General features: G+C 33.3%; 1 protein-coding gene and 2 non-coding genes across 5 annotated transcripts; 2 read left to right on the top strand and 1 right to left on the bottom strand.

Annotated features, from left to right (window-relative positions):
- Positions 1–534: 534 nt before the first annotated feature.
- Positions 535–17,665, top strand: LOC108693402 (slit homolog 2 protein-like). Of its 3 annotated transcripts, XM_018202311.1 has the most exons (7): positions 535–698; positions 1,070–1,103; positions 2,446–2,806; positions 5,427–5,856; positions 7,321–7,654; positions 11,948–12,541; positions 15,618–17,665. In XM_018202311.1, the coding sequence occupies exons 4-7, from the start codon at positions 5,462–5,464 to the stop codon at positions 17,145–17,147; spliced, it is 2,853 nt and encodes a 950-aa protein (XP_018057800.1). In that variant the 5' UTR covers positions 535–698; positions 1,070–1,103; positions 2,446–2,806; positions 5,427–5,461; the 3' UTR covers positions 17,148–17,665. The 3 variants fall into 3 exon arrangements, with proteins under 3 accessions (XP_018057800.1, XP_018057802.1, XP_018057801.1); XM_018202312.1 differs by lacking the exons at positions 535–698; positions 1,070–1,103 and adding an exon at positions 1,795–2,365; XM_018202313.1 differs by lacking the exons at positions 1,070–1,103; positions 2,446–2,806.
- Positions 17,666–19,180: 1,515 nt separating this feature from the next.
- On the top strand, positions 19,181–19,253 carry Trnak-cuu. The gene has a single exon. It is a non-coding gene; the product is annotated as a tRNA-Lys (tRNA).
- A 399-nt stretch (positions 19,254–19,652) lies between these two features.
- Positions 19,653–19,724, bottom strand: Trnam-cau. Its single transcript has one exon. It is a non-coding gene; the product is annotated as a tRNA-Met (tRNA).
- Positions 19,725–19,778: the final 54 nt, after the last annotated feature.

Below are 19,778 nucleotides of genomic sequence, written 5' to 3' on the forward strand. Positions count from 1 at the left end.
TTAGCATTGTTTATGCTTGAATTTTCTACATAATTATTTTGATTATCCAACAAAATTATTTTCAGATCTGTGTCTATTTAAATTTTTTAATATTTAAACAAAATCATTCTTTTCATATATGTGAGAGAAGAGTGGAAAGTAATTTTATTGAACTGTTAAAATAATTATGCAGAACGCTCAAACTGATTGTTAGAATGTCAAAACTTTTTGTTTATTAGCATTATTTATTATACTTAAATTTCTTACATAATTATTTTGATTGTCCAACACAATTATTATTTTATAAACCTGTATCTACTTAAATTTTTTAATATTTAAGCAAAATCGTTCTTTTCGCGTATACGGAAGAAGACAGGGTAGAAAAGACCAGATAAAAGGAGACAGACAGCAAGCGGAGCGTTTTGAAACGGTATGCATTTCGTCACGCCAGCATGTGCACCGCGTATATACGTATATACGTACGTCGTAAATGCAGTTGTTCAAGAGGGATTGAGACAGATGCAGAAGAAAGAAAAAGAAGAGGAAAAGGAGAAGGCGACCGAGAGACGAGGAGGGCCTGGACGTCGTCGTCAGCGCGTCGCGAGAGACCTTGGCGGCCCGAAGAGCGTTACCATTTTCGCGGGGCGTAGTAGTGGATTGACGCAGGTGTGGACCGATCACGCGGTGCCATAGGCACATAGGCCACGCAGGGAACGCAAGTAGGTACACGGCTAACACGGCGCAGGGTGGGGCACGAAAGGGCGCGGGCGTTTTTGCACGGGGTGAAAAAAAGAGGCCGAAGGTGTGGACACAGTTAGATCGTAAGAATCAAGCTCGAGCTGACGAATTGTGAAAAAGATTTGTCATGATTTAATCGTGACGGTTCGTTGAATATTGATTCGCATCGTTAGCTATTTGACGCTAAATAGCTAACGATGCGAATCAATATTTCATCCAGATCCGATCGTGATTTTCTAAATCGTTCACAGAACTTTTCTATCAAATTATTTTTTAGAACGATATACGTTTATTGACGACAAAATTGTGACTCTCCGACGTTCTTCAACTAATTAACAATGGTTTTTTGCAGATGTTGTAGAAGTATATCATTATTATTGACAAAGGTAAGTTATAAAGATAAAGTTATAATCTTTAGAGGAAGAATGTCTATTTTCGAAATTTTATGCATTTCCTTCAATAAGATTTATATATAATAATTCATTATATCATTGTATTCTCTTGCCTCAAAATATGATATTTTTTAACGCCACTATAGTATAGCTTTTCCGTCTTGTAAAGATTAAATTAAACTCTCTGTACACTGTCAGAAAGAAAATGATTACAATTTTATCATAATTATCATAATTTAATCATAATTTGTAGTCATTTTTTAACCAACTATATATGTTTTTATAGAACTATAAATATTATTATTATTACTACTACATTGAAAATTTCATTTGGTTGAATCAACTAATCTCTTGTTTGGTAAACAAATTCTTGGTTTAGTTTGGAAGTAAAAAGTTTGATTATTATAACATTTTTACTTGTTCCTAATAAAACAAGTAAAATTTTACAATAACCAAATTTTTTATTATTTTATTGCATCGATTAAGGATTTGTTTAATTGAATCAACCAAATGGAATTATTCTTAGTGTAACATTATAATAGTAATAACTATATAACAAGTTTATAATCATAATTATTTTACAATTATCATAAATATCAAATACAGTTTTCTTCCTACAGTTTCTTCAGTGTGAATATATTCACACTGAATATATTCAGTGTGAATATATTTTTTTATATTTCGCGGATATACACAGAAAGGTGTTCACGCAAACGCGATATATCTCTCTTTTCCATCGGATCTCGCAAACAAAAATTTACTGTCAGTCACCCCCACTCGTCCTCATCGCGTATTATGCGTCACCCTATATTACGCGTCTAGTTTTATGCCAAACTAGAGCGCGCCGTGCTAAAGATAGGTCGTTGCAAGCAGGAATCGGTGTGCATCCATTACCGGCGCAGGGAACAAGGGCGACCTTGGCCTTACGAGCTTATATAATGAGGAAGCGGCTGATTCACGAGCTCAGTCGTTTCGACGCGATATTCAAGCCAATCGCAATCTACCAGACAGAACGCATTTCCGAATGCCATTTTTCTTTTTTTCCTCTTCATATGCTCTATATCGATTTATACTCGAAACATTATTAGAATGCTTCTCACGCTTTTTCCAAGAAGAGAACAAATTGCATCGCCAATGCATTATTAAAGCGCCTATCGCTCTTATTTTCCACGTCAACGCAAAAGTTTTTATTTTTCGCTCGAGGGCAAAAACCTAATTGAAACGTTTTTCCACGCAGTTTTACAAGCCGGTTAATTGTAAGTTAGCGGGCTCAAGCATTCGAATTTTTTTCGCACTTTTTGCTGTGAAATTAATTTTCGTTCTATTATGATCGGAGATCCACTTCACAACGTTGGAAATTTCCACGAGGTCGTTAAAGAAAATGCGAACGACACCGCTCGAGATGGTAGTCGCTCAGTCGGAAAAATAAAAGTGCCATTAAAGGAGCGCGCGCGCTGCAACTGATCGACTGACCGGAGACCGCGGTGGGGATTTCTCTGCCGCGCTGTGGAAAATCAACGTCTCTTCTTGGCAGAAACGGAGGTAGCCCGTGGGTGGCAGCGGCGGCACGACAGAGATCGCGAGGTTCTTCCGCTTTTTTGACAGAGCGTCAGTGCCGCGCGACGCGTCGCAGTGCCCATCTAGTGAAGTCAAGCATTGTTTACGACATTGTTTACGCAGTGTTCACCCATTTCGCGGTGAGTTTCTCCGAGACGAGATTGCAACAAGATTATACGTGGAATTCGTATAACATTCTCGAAATTCGAAATCCCGATTAGTAGATATTTTCTAAAAAAAAAAATCAGTTCTTCTATTCTTTAGTTAATTTTAGTTCTTTTATATTATGTCTATTTCTATATATGTATTAAGAAAAATATTTTAATTGTATCAACAAGTACAATTCTGATCATACGAATCAGATTTTTGATTATAATTGAGTTTCAATTATTAATTAATTAATAAAAAGATGAAGAAACGGCTAATGAGAGTGAAGCGTTGCACAATTTTTGTATACATAAATCTTCAATTTATTAGGGCGTTTCGACTTACGTTCGAATTATTTTCAGCAATAATCTACAATGAAATGATAACTAGTGATAATTGGTAGGGTTCTCTCGCTAAGGATTCAACTCAATGTAATTTTATAGATTATGATAACTCGAAACGTCCTAATAAATTAAAAATTTACACATACAAAAATTGCGCAACGCTTACAGCGCTTCACTCTAATTAGCCTGTTTTTTTCACCTTTTTATTATTTTGACATTTTCGAAAGTGCGTATAATTTTAAATAGTTATTTAAAGTTGTCTTTTTTTAAATTAATTAATATTAACTATTAATTAATTATAACTAGTAGTTATTCTCAACTAAAATGTTTGATAGACTTAACACTACAAGTGTCTAATTTATACCTTTCTATACAAATTAAATTTATTAAAATTTATTAAAATTCCAATTAATGCAACAGACTTTTCCTAACATGTATCAATATAGATTAATTTTAACTCTCGTATCAAGTTCTTTTCTTGATGAAATAAACTGCAATGCTCACTTTAGTAATTTAATTTAGTAATTTAACGATGTATCAAGCTGTGGAGATAACCCGCAAAACGCGTAACTTTTATGAACTTTAATCGGATTTACTTATCTTTTTCTAATTCTAAGAATTAGAAGAAGATAAAGAATAATATAAACCGATAAAGAATAAATTAAATTGAGATTAAAGTTAATTTATATTTATAGAAATAGAAATCTTTAAAAAAAAAAACACTTTTTAATATAGAATCTCATATTTCATCTAAGTTAGTTTCTTTTTCCAACAATTGCATGTTGCAAGTTGTTCAAAATGCTTGTATTTCGTAATCTGTATTTAACTGCGACGATTTAAATAAACCGACGCTACTAAATAATAATAATAACGAATGTTAAAATTGGGAGAAGGATTAGGGCTGATTTCTCGCATTGAGCGCGCATCTGTTGAAAAGCAAACTTAATGCGACCTTGGATTTCTTTATTATGGTTATGGTCACGCGTACGAGATCGCATCTGCTACGCAGACTAAGCTCGTTAGATATGCAAAAAATCTATTTGACTCTTTTTAGTTTGTTCCATGCAAACGACGTTACGTGAAGCTTGTTGGACAGAATATCTTCGGCGGAGAGTTCGGAGTATCGTAAAGTCGTATTACTTTGTAACGACATCGAGCGTGCGGCAAATGCAACAATATCCCGACGAAACGAAAATTTGGCATTAACCATGCACTTAACGCATCAACACTTTAGGTCCGTGTTTATTCTCTGACCATGAGATCATCGCAGAACTGACATAACTGCGATACGCAAATAAAGCCGTAGTACAATAATTTATTCGCCGGTCGCTCGAACAATTCTTTAATATTCTGTAACATATTTTAGATATCAAGGTATTAAACTGTTTCGCATGTTTCTAGAGTTGAAACGAGCCACGCCAGAAAAGTGAGCGGGTGAGATTACGCAATATCAATTAGATAAATTTCCAGATAACGCCCGAATCAGACTATTGAAGATTGAAAATTGAAAGATTGAAGTTTGACAATCAGAACAAAAGGAGCCAAAAATTGTTTCTTTGTCCTCATTGATGAAATTTCAATCTTTAATTTTCAATCTCAATCTTCAATGTAAGTCTGATTCCAGCCTAAGGAGATGTCCATTACGCACAATGTTATGAAAACCTTCATATCTCGTTTTGAATACTGAATATCTCAATTAAGTTAATTAAATAATATATTAATAAATTAATACTGAATATTTCAATTAAATTAATTAAATAATACAATAATACAATAATAAATTAATATAGCAGCTACATTTTATAATATTATTAAATAGTTTATAAAAGTTTTAATTTTAAAAATTTCTAAAAGCATAAGTTATATATTCACGCATACTTGCATAGTATGCTATATTTGATTTATACACGCTAGAATGGTTTTGTTAAAATATCTAAAAATTTAACTCTATACAGATCTGAAAATAATTTTGTTGGACAAAATAATTATGTAGAAGTTGATTGCTAAAATGTTTTTGCAATATTGCTTATGTTTAAGCGTCCATAATTATTTTGAGTCTAACAAAATTACTTTCAGATCTGTATCCAGCTAAACATTTTTTGATACTTCAACAAAATCATTTTTTCCGTATATATCTTGATTAATACTTTATAATGTCAATTTGTACCGACATTTTATAAAATATTTATTCTATATAGCATACATCGAGATCTAAATATAATTTCGAAAATAATCATTGATATTTCATTAAAGGCCTTCCCTTTTCCAGGTGACCCACTAGCATCGACTAGACGACCACGAAGGATGGTCAATTCGATATTGCTTCTTTGGGCGTTGGTCGGTCTAATTGGCCAAGTGCACGGCAAATGCAGCTTAGCACCGATTGCCGACAATGATCGGTCGATCGCCTACGCGTGCATCCATGGTGACCTAAGCGATCTCGACGAACTGTCCGGCGAGACTGAGTGGATTGAATTCTCAGTGTCGCGCTTCCACACGATTCCCGACGACGCGTTTCACCGATTCCCGAATTTACGTCGCCTGTCTTTTTACAATTGCTACGTAAATTTGATCGAACCCGCGGCGTTTCGCGGCTTGAATCGACTCGAATGGCTGATTTTCCATGGCACGAGGATCCATGCGGTGAGGTCCGCGTGGTTCCGCCACTTGCCGAATATCAGACGACTGATTCTAGACAGGTACTGTTTTTCTGATTATGTCTACAGTCTAATTATGAATCTAACTTGACAAAATTCCGATAAATTTTTGGTTAAAAACGCTATTTAAATGAATAATATCAAGGGAACAAAATACACATAACTATAGTTTGTTCAACGTTAGTTCTACGAAAATACATCACAGTTATAAAAAAATCATTATACATAGAAATTATTAATTTTATTATTATCATCAATTAAAAATCTTTTTATTTCATTTGATCCGTGGCAGTCAATGCCACATTAGTGATTGCAAAATGTCATCGACAATATTGTCAGAGCATCGCTATATTCATAAAACTCGAGGGCATCGATAGATTGAGGCCACATGGTGCAGCAGCTTATATAAAGCGTCCGGCAGTTATACATTCGGTAATGTCGATGACCCAGTTATTCGTTGCACCATTGCGATCGTAATGTCATTTGGTATACAAATATTAGATATTAAACTCGATTAACGGAAATCTCAGAGCCAAACTCAATGCCTGGCAAAAGTTCGTTTCAAAAGATCTAGAAATTTGAAGAGTTTTAAGAACTTTCAATTCCACTAAAAAAATATTTCCAATATTGAGTCTTAATTATAAGGATTCCTTCCCGCGATGAAGCTAAATATGAAAGTGCAATTTTCTATTTTTTAAGATGTAGATAATAGTGAGTTTGATTTACTTAAATTATTACACTAAATTAGTGAATACAAAAGTTGCTGTACATGAAATAGCAAAGTAAATGCAAAAGTATACAAATATTTTAAACGACTAAATAATGACATTATCATGTTATTTAATAGAATATTATTGTATTATTTCATTGTCAAATACTGTTAGATATCAAAAAAGCAATGATAACCCAATTCCTTAAGTTTAATTCTCATTTAATTCTCATTCTTTTAATTCTCATGTGTGTCATAATTTAAATCAACTAATTTTCTGTAGTTAATTTCAAAGTAAACAATATGTTTATATTAACATATATATTTATAATAATCAAATTTAACACATTTATTTGAATTAAATTGTTTAATTCCATTGTTTTAATTAACGACATATTGAGTAAGAACAGTGACATAAAAATGATTAAAAATAACTCAAATTGAGTATAATTTATGAATTCAACACTGAAGTTGTTTATGTAATGAAATGTTTACGCTTATTCCAGTTAAAGATCTCGAGAGTTAGCTTATGATGTATATTCTAACTCTTGTGATCTCCAAGTTTGAAAACTGAGAAAAACTTCTGATTGAAAATAAACGAATCAGCATACTCTGATCATATCAATCAGAATTTTGGCCATCGTAATTGAACATCTGGTTATCTCGATTACAATTCTAAAAGATTTAACCAAAACACTTTGATTTGTTATCTTTCCATCAGAATTCTAATTAATGCATCTAGATTCTTTCTCCAGTGTGCACAATACATGAAGTACATCTCGCGTTTTTTCTTTCAGATGCGGCCTGGTGCACGTCGAACCTGACGTTTTTCGCATGTTACCGCGACTGGAGACCCTGGACTTGCGCGACAATGACCTCGATTGTTTGTCGGTGGAGGAACTGTCATATCTGACCGCGCTCAAGACCGTGCGCATTGATGGCAATCCGTGGTTGTGCGAGTGCCGCCTGAGAATGGAGAGGTTCTTTCGCGAGAGATCGATCATCCAAGAGATTGAATGTAGATTTCGACCGAGGATTTGCACCCTGCATCGAAATCCGCAGTGCATGACACAGATTGAAATCCCGCTTCCACCTCCGACGATAACCATCGAATCGATAGAAAATTTCGAGGTAAATCAGTCATTTATAATTCAATAATGACGTAACGTAGCTATTTTTATCCTATTTATTTTAATGTTCATTCTTATTAATATATAGCTTTGGCCATAAGTACAAAATATCGCCCACTTATTGCATTTTCTTAGAAAAGGTGATAATAAAAGTTCCAAAGGAAGATTAACAAAATAATAAAATTAGTAGAACAATATATATTATTTTTCAATAAATCAAGATTTTAATTTATTTTTCGTTAGCTACAGATAGAATGTATACATCAATTTATGCACAGAGTGCTTTGTATTTATAATCAAGATTGTAGATTAGTTTTAATTTCTAAACTTATTTTATATTCTTTTCTAAATCTGAGTATCAGAAAAAGACACAAGTAAATTAAATCGGGATTAAAATTAAATTACATTGATAGAAATGGGCATAAATGTTTTTTGTGTATATAAATCCGTTTTGTTTTGTTCTGCGAAAGTTTTCAGTTTATTGGCGTCAACAGCTATGGAAGATTAATATTTCTAATTCATATTCATTTTTTACAAATGTAAATTATCTTTAATCTCGGTTTAATTTACTATTTATCTTCACCTAGTTTTACAAAAATTAGAACCAGTTTTATTGAAAAATAATATTTATTTTTATAACAATTTTATTATTTTATTTGTTAATTCTTCTTTAGACTTTCATTACCGCATTTTCCAAGAAAATGCAATAAATTGAGGATTCTTTATACTTATAGCCAAAACTGTAATGTAATTTATATAATTTTACATTTTCGTATTTTACGGTAGAAACGAACCTAAAATTAGAAAAAGATAAAAAATAAATTAAACCAAGATTAAAATTAATCAACATTAGTCATCAGATAAATTCGAATTGAATATTAGGAATTTGAGATCTTTATGAAAACATCGAAGTAATAGTAAAGTATTAGCTTCCTAAACGTTGTCCGTTTTGTGATCTTATGAAATAAGCTGCAACCACATTGAGTATCGATATACCGACAGTAAAACAATACTGCTCAAGTCAAACTGCATTATTTTTTCATAGTATCGTGTTTCAGGGAGTACAAGCGAGATCTTAAGGTGGAGCAGAAACGCCTCGATCATAATTATCTATCTAATAATATCGCATAATGTCTTACAGGTATCTCATTACTATGATTTTCTACCGCCTAAAAAAACCTTATCAAATGCATATTGTGAAAAAAATTTAATGTTAACGTTAGTTCAAAATTTAATGTTAACGTTAGTTCGCGTATGAAAGCCAATTAAGAATTTAATTGCGCGTTTAACGATCGTGTAATGTCGTTGCTCTCGGTGTTTTTAGTCTCCTTCACATTATCACACAGGAAGGAAAATCAGGCAATTAATATCTAGATATAATTTAATACGAATATTAACGGGAGATATCATAAATGGATATAAACCGATGATACTTCATTAGAAATAATCAGATTTATTTGTAGCGTGGAAAAGACGCTATCAAAAATTCATATTCTTCATATATAATTCATTTATCATAAATTAATATAATTTCGATTTCCATTTTCTTCGATCAGTTATTGATTTCTCGCAAATCACTATTTAAAAAATTCTAAATTAATCGCAAACGCAACAATTTCGAGAAATATCAAGTTTATAAAAAATAAAAATTTTTACATATAGCACAATCTATAGGAAATCTTACGCTCATCTTAACTTTCTTAGATAACGATCAATCTAGTGAAGCCACTCAATTATACATCTCTACATTTGTAAATTTGAATGATTGATATTAAAATAAACTTATATTATTATTAAAATAAATTTAATATTCACGTACATATTTTTTATACATATTTTACATCATTTTATAAAACTAATTTTCTACAGCAGGCATGTCCAATTTTAGCCCCAGATAATAAGAATAAAATGATAAGGATAAAGTAATATTCAGAGAACTTGAGTAGTGTTTTCGAGCGCATTGTTACAGTTTCCAAAATCTTACCGTATTAAATTCTTTTTCGCCGATGGCCTTTCTACTCCGAAGCTAAAGTAGGACATGCCTATTCTGCAGTATTCAAATTCGTCGAAATTGCCATTGCTGTACTTCAACGTCCCTCCCACTGGGAAAATAGTTCAATACAAACTCACTCACAAACAAACAAACTCACCTTATCGGAGTACGGAATCGCGTTCTCAGTAGCGCCACGACTAATCCTTGCGTGTTGTACGGCGTCCCCTCGGATGCCATTGTCTCCCTTCGACGGCTGCTTCCGAGTTCCAGCGACGACACGCGGCGTCGTCTCGCGAAAACCCGCGCGTGACATGTAAATGACACGAGCGCACGACACATAAGCGGAAAAACGTCCGATGTCGAACCTGAACGACGCGACGCGTGCATAGGTCCGCTCCGACGAAAACCGCGCGCGACATATGGCGGACGGACGCACGAATCACGTGACTCGCGCGATGCGATTGTTCGCAGACGCTGGGTTTCCTTCCGCCCGGCCCTAAGGGCGGTTACCAGTCGACACGCAATCCTTGAGCAACCGACGACGAGCGTTCCTTCGTATATTAGATGCACGAGATCACAAGTGTAGAAACATTGGAGTCCGTCTCGGCCTACGTGACAACTCGATCGTCTCGAACGTAACTCTCAAGTGAAGTTCGCGCGAGCCGGGTCACGTGGCTCTCGAGACTATTGCCCTGATTGGCTCGCCGTGGGATTGACGAAAAATCGCGCGCGCTATGCAATCGACGCGCGATCGATACGAGTCGCGTAGGAAGCAAAGATCACCGCGATATAATGGATATAATTAGTGTGATTAACTCCGTTCCGTCACATACACACATTAAGTCTTTGTTGATAATCACGTCCACGAATTCGCTCAGAGATTCACGAGGAGAAGCAAAACTCGAGTTTCAGTTGATTATCGTGGTCGGTGATAATCGAAAACAAAACGATGGAGATAACATGAACTGTATATGTAATCGAATACGATGGAATTTTTCATGTAACTTTCTCCCTAGCTAGAAAATGTGAAAAGTAAAAAATTTCTCCGTTATCTTCATTGACAAAATTTCACTTTTCATATTTCTATCTCTTCAACGGCACACGATATATAGTTTCTTGCATGCTTGTATTTTAGTAAATTACTGGAAATTACTGGAAATTATTGTATAATTCTAGTACATGTGGTATAGCTCTAGTAATTTATTAGAACGCAACTAATTCAGCAAGAAAATATGCATTTGTGTGCCGCTGACCTTTAATCAGTTTAAATCGATCTACGATAAGTGTAGTAAGCCTTTAGTCTTTTGCTGTAAACTCTAAGATGTGTTGTTTATCTTCTTAAATTCTTTAATGTATATCGATATAATAAGAATATATAAATTATATATTTATTTTACTTCGATTTATTGCGCCGAATATATACACCAATTCAGAAAATTCTTTAATAAAGAACAGGTTTCTAAACTGACATTTTTTCAAAGAACATTTTCGACATTATCTTAAGCAATAATCTCTAAGTTTTAAGCGAACAACTCGCTTTCATCTCAATCATAAAATTTAACTTACTGAATAAAAGTCACTATAAAGGCACTGAAACATTGTTATATTCTGAGACAAGGAGTACACAATGAAATATATAACAAAATATTAATAAATTATAACAAATCTTATTCAGAAGAACTGTATTTTTAAAAATTAGCCTTCGCTGTCTAACGTTTAAAGTTTAGATCAAAAAGGCTAAAATCTTGTTGTTGTAGATCAGAATTTAAATGTTTCTATCAATATCATCTTTAGTCACGATTCTACTTGCTGTTCATCTTTTTCTAATTCTTAGACCTCTTTCTATTAATGTAGATTTAATCTTGGTTTAACACACTTTTTATCTTTTTCTAGTTAAAAAAGAATGTAAATTAAATCGAGATTAAAGTTAATCTATTACATTAGTAGAAATAGACTTATGCCCCTTCCTATCAATGTAGATTAATTTTAATCTCGGTTCAACATACTCTACATCTTTTTTAATCCTTAGAATTAGAAAGATATGAAGAGTTAATTAAATCAAGATAAAAATTAGACTACATTGAAAATTAGACTACATTGGGCATTAAGACTAGAATGAGATGAAGAATTAATTGAATCAAGATTAAAATTAACTGGCAGAAACGGGTATTAGAGGGAAAAAGTTACATGATTGCTACCACCCAGCACGAGCGGGTACGCTCACCTCTCTGTCGCGATCGGAAATTGCGATCGCGCGTCCAGATATTCCAGATATCTTATCTCGCTCGTTCTCTCGCGCAGGAACGTTCCGGCCACCGCTTCCAGATAAGCGCGCTGACGTCATTGGACCGTCTGCCGGACAGGACTACGTGGATTCAGATCGTGGGTCTGGGAATCGATCGTTTGCCCGCGTACGCGTTCTTCCGTTTTGGCAACAGCCTGCGCAGTCTGGATCTGCGCGATTGCTCGATCGGCGCGATCGAGCCGGGCGCGTTCGCCGGTCTGCATCAGCTGCAACGGCTCACGCTCGTCGGCAACCGGCTACCCGCGGTTGCCGCCCATTGGTTCAGTGATCTCGTTGCGCTCCGCCAATTGGTGCTCGCGCGCAACGACATCGAGCACATTGAGCCTGGTGCTTTGCGCCCACTCGTCGGCAACTTGCGCCATCTGGACATGCGGTACAATCGACTGCGTTGCCTGCCGTTGGACGAGCTGACACATCTGAGGCACCTCGAACGACTCGACATCATCGGGAACCCGTGGTATTGCGAGTGCCGCAGGAATCTGGAGAAATACCTGATGGACCATAACGTGGGATTTGACATCACTCATGCTGATCGTTGTTACGAAGAGAACGAAGTTATTGAACCGACCGACGGATGGCAGCACCCGCAAGTAAGCAGCAGACGTGGCGATATTCGAAAGAAAAGATTTTAATTTTTCTGAAGATAGATCAAAATTTTTTATTCTCAGATATATTTAGAAACACTTGGAAACATTATCTAAGTTACTCCATGTATCATTTTATTCTTCTTTAATATTTGATGAAGATAAAATAAAGGCAATTCGGATAATATTTCCATGTAGCTTCGAAAGAGAAGACGAACCCTGATGAAAATAAAAATCGGAACATAAATCGAATGTAATGGGAGAGTAATAGAAGCGTAAATGAAGCTTCTAGCAGGCGAAAATTGAAAAAACGGAAATAAACGTCTCTTTATGTTTCATTGTTTCAATTTTCATTAAACTTCTAATAGAAATTTGATCGTTTACTTCTATTATTCTCTCATTACATTCGATTTACGCTCCGATTTTTATTTTCACCAGGAAATTCTTTTTTGAGTTTATTTTTTATGTGCTGCTCTTTTACGCATTTATTATATAAAGATTTTTTTAAATTGCATTTTACTTTCTTTCGAATATAATGAGCGATAAAAATAGAATAAAGTTTAGATCCATATATTCATAGTCATAGATCAATCCACAATTGATTTTCATGTAAAGCGAATTATTTTTAAATCAAAGTTTGAATTAATTAGATTTATTAAATCGTGATTTAAGAAGTGTTTTTCAAATGAAAGACTGATTCAAATCTAGCTCAAATCTCAAGTTGATTCACGACTAATAGCTGTAATCGAGTTGCTGCTACGAATGCTTCAAAGCATTTGATTGACCAATCAGAAGAAAGAATTTTTACTAGTCAACCAATCAAAAAATGCTTCGAAACATTCATAACGACAACTCGACTGCACCTTATGAATCAACCCATGCGTGCGTGCGTATGTGCGTGTGTGCGTTTGTGTGTGTGTGTGTGTGTGTGTGTATGTGTGTGTGTGCGTTTGTGTGTGTGTGTGTGTGTGTGTGTGTGTGTGTGTGTGTGTGTGTATCAAAACCAAATGCACTCTTTATGAAATATTAGATTTGTTCGCGTTGCATGCTTCAACATGCTCCAACATGTTCCTATCATAGCATCTGTTCATCCCAATGCGCTTAGGGTAAGATTAGATATGGTAGGAGCATGTTACCCTTGTAGAAATTTAACCGATACAAGGTCGGATCACTAGTGACTTCTGTTCGTGCAAGTTTCTTTGAGTCTTTCAGAGATTATAAATTATACTACATTTTATTATTTTCCAAAATAAAGTTTCAATATTTATTCTAGAAAATTGAAAATATATTGGTGAATTTTTAAAGATTTTTTGAACAGATGAAAAAAACAAACGGATATATTGTAGTGACCCATATTTGGATGAGGCACCAAATTGTACCTTGTATTGTAAGGATTAATACTAATACTGGCCAATGATTGATCGCTTGATTTTCAGTATTAACTTGATGTTATTTATTTTATTTCGTTTTATTTTGTTATTATTTTTTATTATTTTATTTTGTTTTTTTATTTGTTTTATTAATTTGTTGTTAACAATACTTTTAATTGGAAGTTATAAGATAAAATATTATTATGGAACATCCATTTTGATCGAGTATGGCCTCTTTCGCTTAATTCTCGGTTTTTTTATTTCTCGATTTTCACTTATTATTATTAAATTAATTAGTAAATTAAAGATAAAATTTCCATATAAATTTATTTGCGTCATTTAATTATTTTATGAAACTTTTATTAAATATTAAGACAATCAAATTTGAATTTCATTGAAACCGATTTCGTATTTGTTTTCTTTATAAAAAAATTATTGTCGGAAATTCATTCTGAAAAATCTTAATATTTGCTGAAAATAAATCAAATGAATTTTATTTACTGATGAGAAGTAAAGTAGGAAATTCGAGATGGCTCCTTGGACTTGGATATTTCTATAGTCCTTTAAGCATTCTTAATTCCGAGAAGTGTTAGCTCCGTATGAAAGCAGCTGATTCATATTTACGAAACACTTTTCTCAAATTCAGATTGCATTCCTGAGATTTGTCTCATATTGACTTTTCAACATTGCTACTTACTTAGGAAACAACATTTTCCTATATTAATTTAATCAAATTTAAGAAATTTTCTTAAAAATTATAAAATTGTATAGAAATTCTAAAAAATTATATGAAGAATTCTGAAAAAAATGTCACTAAAGTGATATTAAAGATTTACCAAATAGCTAGTCTCTCAATGTAATTGTGATTTATTTTGATGCGCTCTTCAGATATTGGAACTAACATTATATAGATTTAAGCTTGACGATATATACAGTCGACTTTTAAAGCCACTTGTTGCGTATTTGCGCATTATGTCTCGATTGATTAGCAAAATTTAAATGAATCACAATTATGCTGAGAGAATCACAATTATACAATTATACTATTTGTTTAATCTCTAATACTACCTCTGTTAAAAATTTTTCTTAGAATTCACATAATTATTTAGAATTTTTATGTAAAGTTTAGAATTTTTTAAGAACTTCTATATGGTACATATTATAATTTAATATTCTTGAAGCTTCCATGGATGCTTTCTGTATAAAGATTATGCATTTCGCGGGTTTTTTCCGGTGTCCAGATCCATTTTTGGATTCCAATATTTCGTGAACTTTGCAGTCCACTTTATCAGGATGAGGAGTAGCCTGATACCAATATCAGGTATATACAGTATTAGGCTGCTAAACCTGCAAAACGCACAATCTTTATATATTATAATTTTATAATTTATTTTATAGTTCATTATTTTATTTTACAATTATTAAAAATAATTTCTTAGATTATTCATACAAATTGCAACAATTTTTAGAAAGTCTAAAAATCTTTTCCAGAATTCTTTATATATTCTAAAATATTCTAAGATTTCTAATTCTTTTATATAATTTTATATAATTTCTAAAGGAAATTCATCATCTCAAAAAAAATTTATAATATTTTTTCAGAAAATTATTTCTTCATAAATTTTAAATGTAATAAATTCTTAAAAATCTTGTAAGATATTTATGAGAATTTTATTTATCAAAATTATTAAATATATCTAATCTCTTTTTAGGTGACGATGCACGGCCACGTGCATTGGACCACTTTCGAGGATACTCTGAGCCAAAGAAACATCACTGTAATAAGACCGAGCGCTCAAGTTCCCACAGAGAAACCGCAGGTTCATAGAGGTACTTGCGTGCGAGACAAGACTCAAATGTCGCGGCAGGTTTTCACCTGTAGCGGCATCACTTCGCTCACCGAGCTGGATGTCTTACCTCATTCAGTTCACGCTATTCGCATCGTCCTTTCGAATCTGAAGACGATTCCAACGCGAGCATTTGCTCGTTTCGACGGCTGGCTGTCCCAGCTAGAATTACGTGATTCCAATATCGAGACAATCGAGCATCGCGCCTTCATCGATCTGTATAGTCTGGAACGCTTATCACTGCACAGTAATCAGTTGAATTCGGTGACATCCGAGGCATTGGAGGGCCTGACAAATCTTCGATACCTGGACCTCTCGCGCAATCACATCTATCGTATTCCCAACGAGGTCTTCGACATATTGCCGCAGCTGCATATCCTTGATGTATCCGAGAATTACATGAACTGCCTCGGCGTGGAGCATATGGCACGCAAAATGCCGCATCTGTATTCTCTCAAAGTATCGGGCAATCCATGGAGTTGCTTGTGCGGCACCAAGCTGGCCAGTTTCCTGGACTCCCGCAAGATACCGTATAATCGCGACTCCCTATTCGATGTGAATGATGACTGTTATGTTACCATATTGCCGACGCCTTCCACAACGGCAGTAACTTCTTACACCCCATCACAGGGGACTACTACGACTACCGAGCCACCCTCGATAGGTTTCTACAACGAGACTTTGGAAGGTTCTTGCTTTAAAATTCCCGAGTCTACGGAACCACGATATCGCTGCGTAGGTGGCAATCTAATATTGCTGAAAAACATACCACACAACGCTGTTTACATCGAATTCTACGAGGGTCATTTGCCCGTCCTTCCGGTCAATGCTCTCTACAATTTTCGAAACTTGCATGAGCTGATTATTAGGAATTGCGGTCTGAGAACGATTTCGCCTGGCGCTTTTCGGGGTCTGGACTTTTTGGAACGACTCACCATTCAGGGTAACCCACTGACGTCGATTGAGGCGAATTGGTTCAATATAGAACGTCTCGAACGACTGGATCTGCGCGGTAATTCAATCCGCTATATCGCACCGGGCGCTTTCCGCCATCTGCGCAAGCTAGTTTATCTAAATCTCGAGGGCAACGATCTGCAATGCATCTACACCAGTGATTTTCAGGATATGCCAAATCTACATATCGTTGAGTTTGCTGGCAACCCGTTGAAGTGGCGCTGTCGCATGGATCTAGAGCAATTTCTCGAGACTCAGAAGATTAAGTTCATTAAAGTAGAGAATTCGTGCGAGGGAAAGAAGATCATGAGAAATCTTCTTTATCAGAATCGGACTGTCGAACTGGAATGTCCACCGGGCTGTTCGATGGCGAATAATATCGAGTTGAAAAAGAGTTCAACGTTGGCATTTGTATTATTCTTCGCGATATGGATGTATTAGTTGTTCGGCATAAGAACAAAAGTAAGATCAGAGTTAAGATACTCAAAGACTTTGTTTTATCAACGAGTGAAATAGTTTTTGAGATTCAATCATCATTGGAAGAATTAGGAAAATTATTATACATTCGGATATTATTAAGCAATAATATTAAATATATCGGTACAATTCACGAAACACGAACTAATAGTGTAGTAACATTACATTAAATTAATACATTAATTACATAAAATTAATAAAAATAATTTTCCACTTATAATATAAATGTAATATAAATGTTATATATAACAAATAGTTACATTATATTGAATAAGAAATTATAATGTATTGATGTAATATGTCACTGTTAATTTGTGTTTCGCGAAAATAGATGCAATAGTGATTTTGATAATCAACGGAGTTCTGAAAGTAAAGTTGTCTTTGCAGTAAGCGAGGATAAATTTGGTATTGTTAATGTTGTCATTCAATGTGTTCATACAGTGAAAGCGCTTATAAACTAATAAATACGTATATTTATTTTATTTTTTGAAACGCATATATATTTATAACTTATAACTTTAAACCCTTCGAAATCCTCCTCGTAATATTGCGTATTACATAATATCATACGTTGTATATAAGATAACGCTTCTCGATCTCTAGATATTTCATTAGATTGCTTAGATTGTTAGTACCTGTTTGTCGCACGCTGTACAATTATGGACATATCAGAAATTTTATTGCAATAAAAATGCAATAAAGTATCGACGAAAAAATGCAAAATAGACTCAGAACAACTTCAACCAAACTTTGCTTAACTTAATTAGATTAATTTAATTGGCAGAATGACTGCTTGGAATACAATTTCTAACTGTATAATTTAATGTTTTGTTCCATTCCTAATGAAAAGAAATTCTCATAATATTTTTAAGAATTTTTTTTATATTTTAAATAACCTTATAAATAATTTTATTTTAATATCTTAAATATCTTAAATATCTTAGATTTTATAAGTTTTCTTCGGAAATTATAAAATTGAGAAATTAACACAGAATATGTAAAAAAATTCGTTTATAGAAAGAATTCTTGAAAATATTAAGACTTTCTCAACAGTTGAAATGTTTCAATTTGAATAAGTATCTAAGAAGTTTTCTAAAATCATATAATAGAAATTCTGAAAAATTATACAAAAAACTCCAAGAAAAATTATCGCTAAGGATTAGGAACAAGAAAAAAAATTAATAAAATTCATATTACGAAACATAAATATCACTAACTAAATTTATCATTGATTAAAGTAACAAAACAATAAAAAATTTTAACAATAAAATTCTAACAATAAAAAATTTATAATTCTAACCGTATTTACTAAGTTAGTATGAATATTACGTGATAAATTGATTATTGAATAAATCAATCGGCAGAATTGTTCGAACTAAAATTTCTAACTGCATAATTCGCTTTTTCTAATCTAATCCTTTTTTCTCTATTATCCTTTTTTCTTTACACAATAAAAAATGTACAATATCCATATTAATTAATTATTAAGTTAATCAGAGTTTGGTTGCTCATCCATACTGCCGATAGGGACCATCAATAAACGACTATCCCTAATAAAGAAAGTGTAAACAAAGAAAGTTACATTGGACATTGTGTTGTAAACGCGTATAATTTATTATATCAACAACAACAAACATATTCATGTGCCATAAAAATCCGTACTAGTGCGACACTAAAAACTTATTTGTACTTATTTGTGTTCATTTTAATATAAAAAAAATGATTGTACATAATATATTTACTATCAGGATTGTAACGAGCTATTTATTACTAAGATGTAATGAGCTTTAATAAAGATTTATTTTGTGCAACAATTTCACTTTCGTCTTTTATTTTAACTGGTTTTTTTATCTATAATTATTTATGTTATCGTTTATGCTTTCAATATCATAGTATAAGAAATTATTCAAGTATTGATTATTATTGTTTACTCATGCATCTATTAAGTTTACTCATACATCCTTCATATATCTATTAAGTGAAACTGCTATCAAGTAGCCCGGCTAGCTCAGTCGGTAGAGCATGAGACTCTTAATCTCAGGGTCGTGGGTTCGAGCCCCACGTTGGGCGAAATTTTTTTATATTATTTACAATAAAATGAATGCTTAGAATATTTCTCGGTTACGAATTGTTAAATGAGACAAAAATACTAAATATAGTTTTTTATAAATATAAAAGAATACAGGGTGTTCCATTTTAATAGAAACAACTGCATATCCTAGATAAATTTGAAATTGTATAAAAAAATGTTTCATATAAAAGTTGAATTATTTGAAGGGAGACAAATAATAATAAAATTAATCTTTCAAGTTGCCATTTTTTTAATAGTATAATTATTTTTTATTGAAAATCTAATATAATATACTTTGTAAATAAATAAAAAAATCACAAAAAATATATATGATAAAAAGCTGGTATGCAAATAAAAGAATGTAAATAAAAAATATAAATACAAAAACAATAGTTCACTAGCAGAACGTGGTTTCGATCCACGGACCTCTGGGTTATGGGCCCAGCACGCTTCCACTGCGCCACTCTGCTTTCTTCTAGAACTCGACGTTGTTTCTGTTTAACTTCATTTTAACCCTATTTATT

Source organism: Atta colombica, unplaced genomic scaffold (genome assembly GCF_001594045.1).
Source record: "Atta colombica isolate Treedump-2 unplaced genomic scaffold, Acol1.0 scaffold9, whole genome shotgun sequence".
Classification (NCBI taxonomy): domain Eukaryota; kingdom Metazoa; phylum Arthropoda; class Insecta; order Hymenoptera; family Formicidae; genus Atta; species Atta colombica.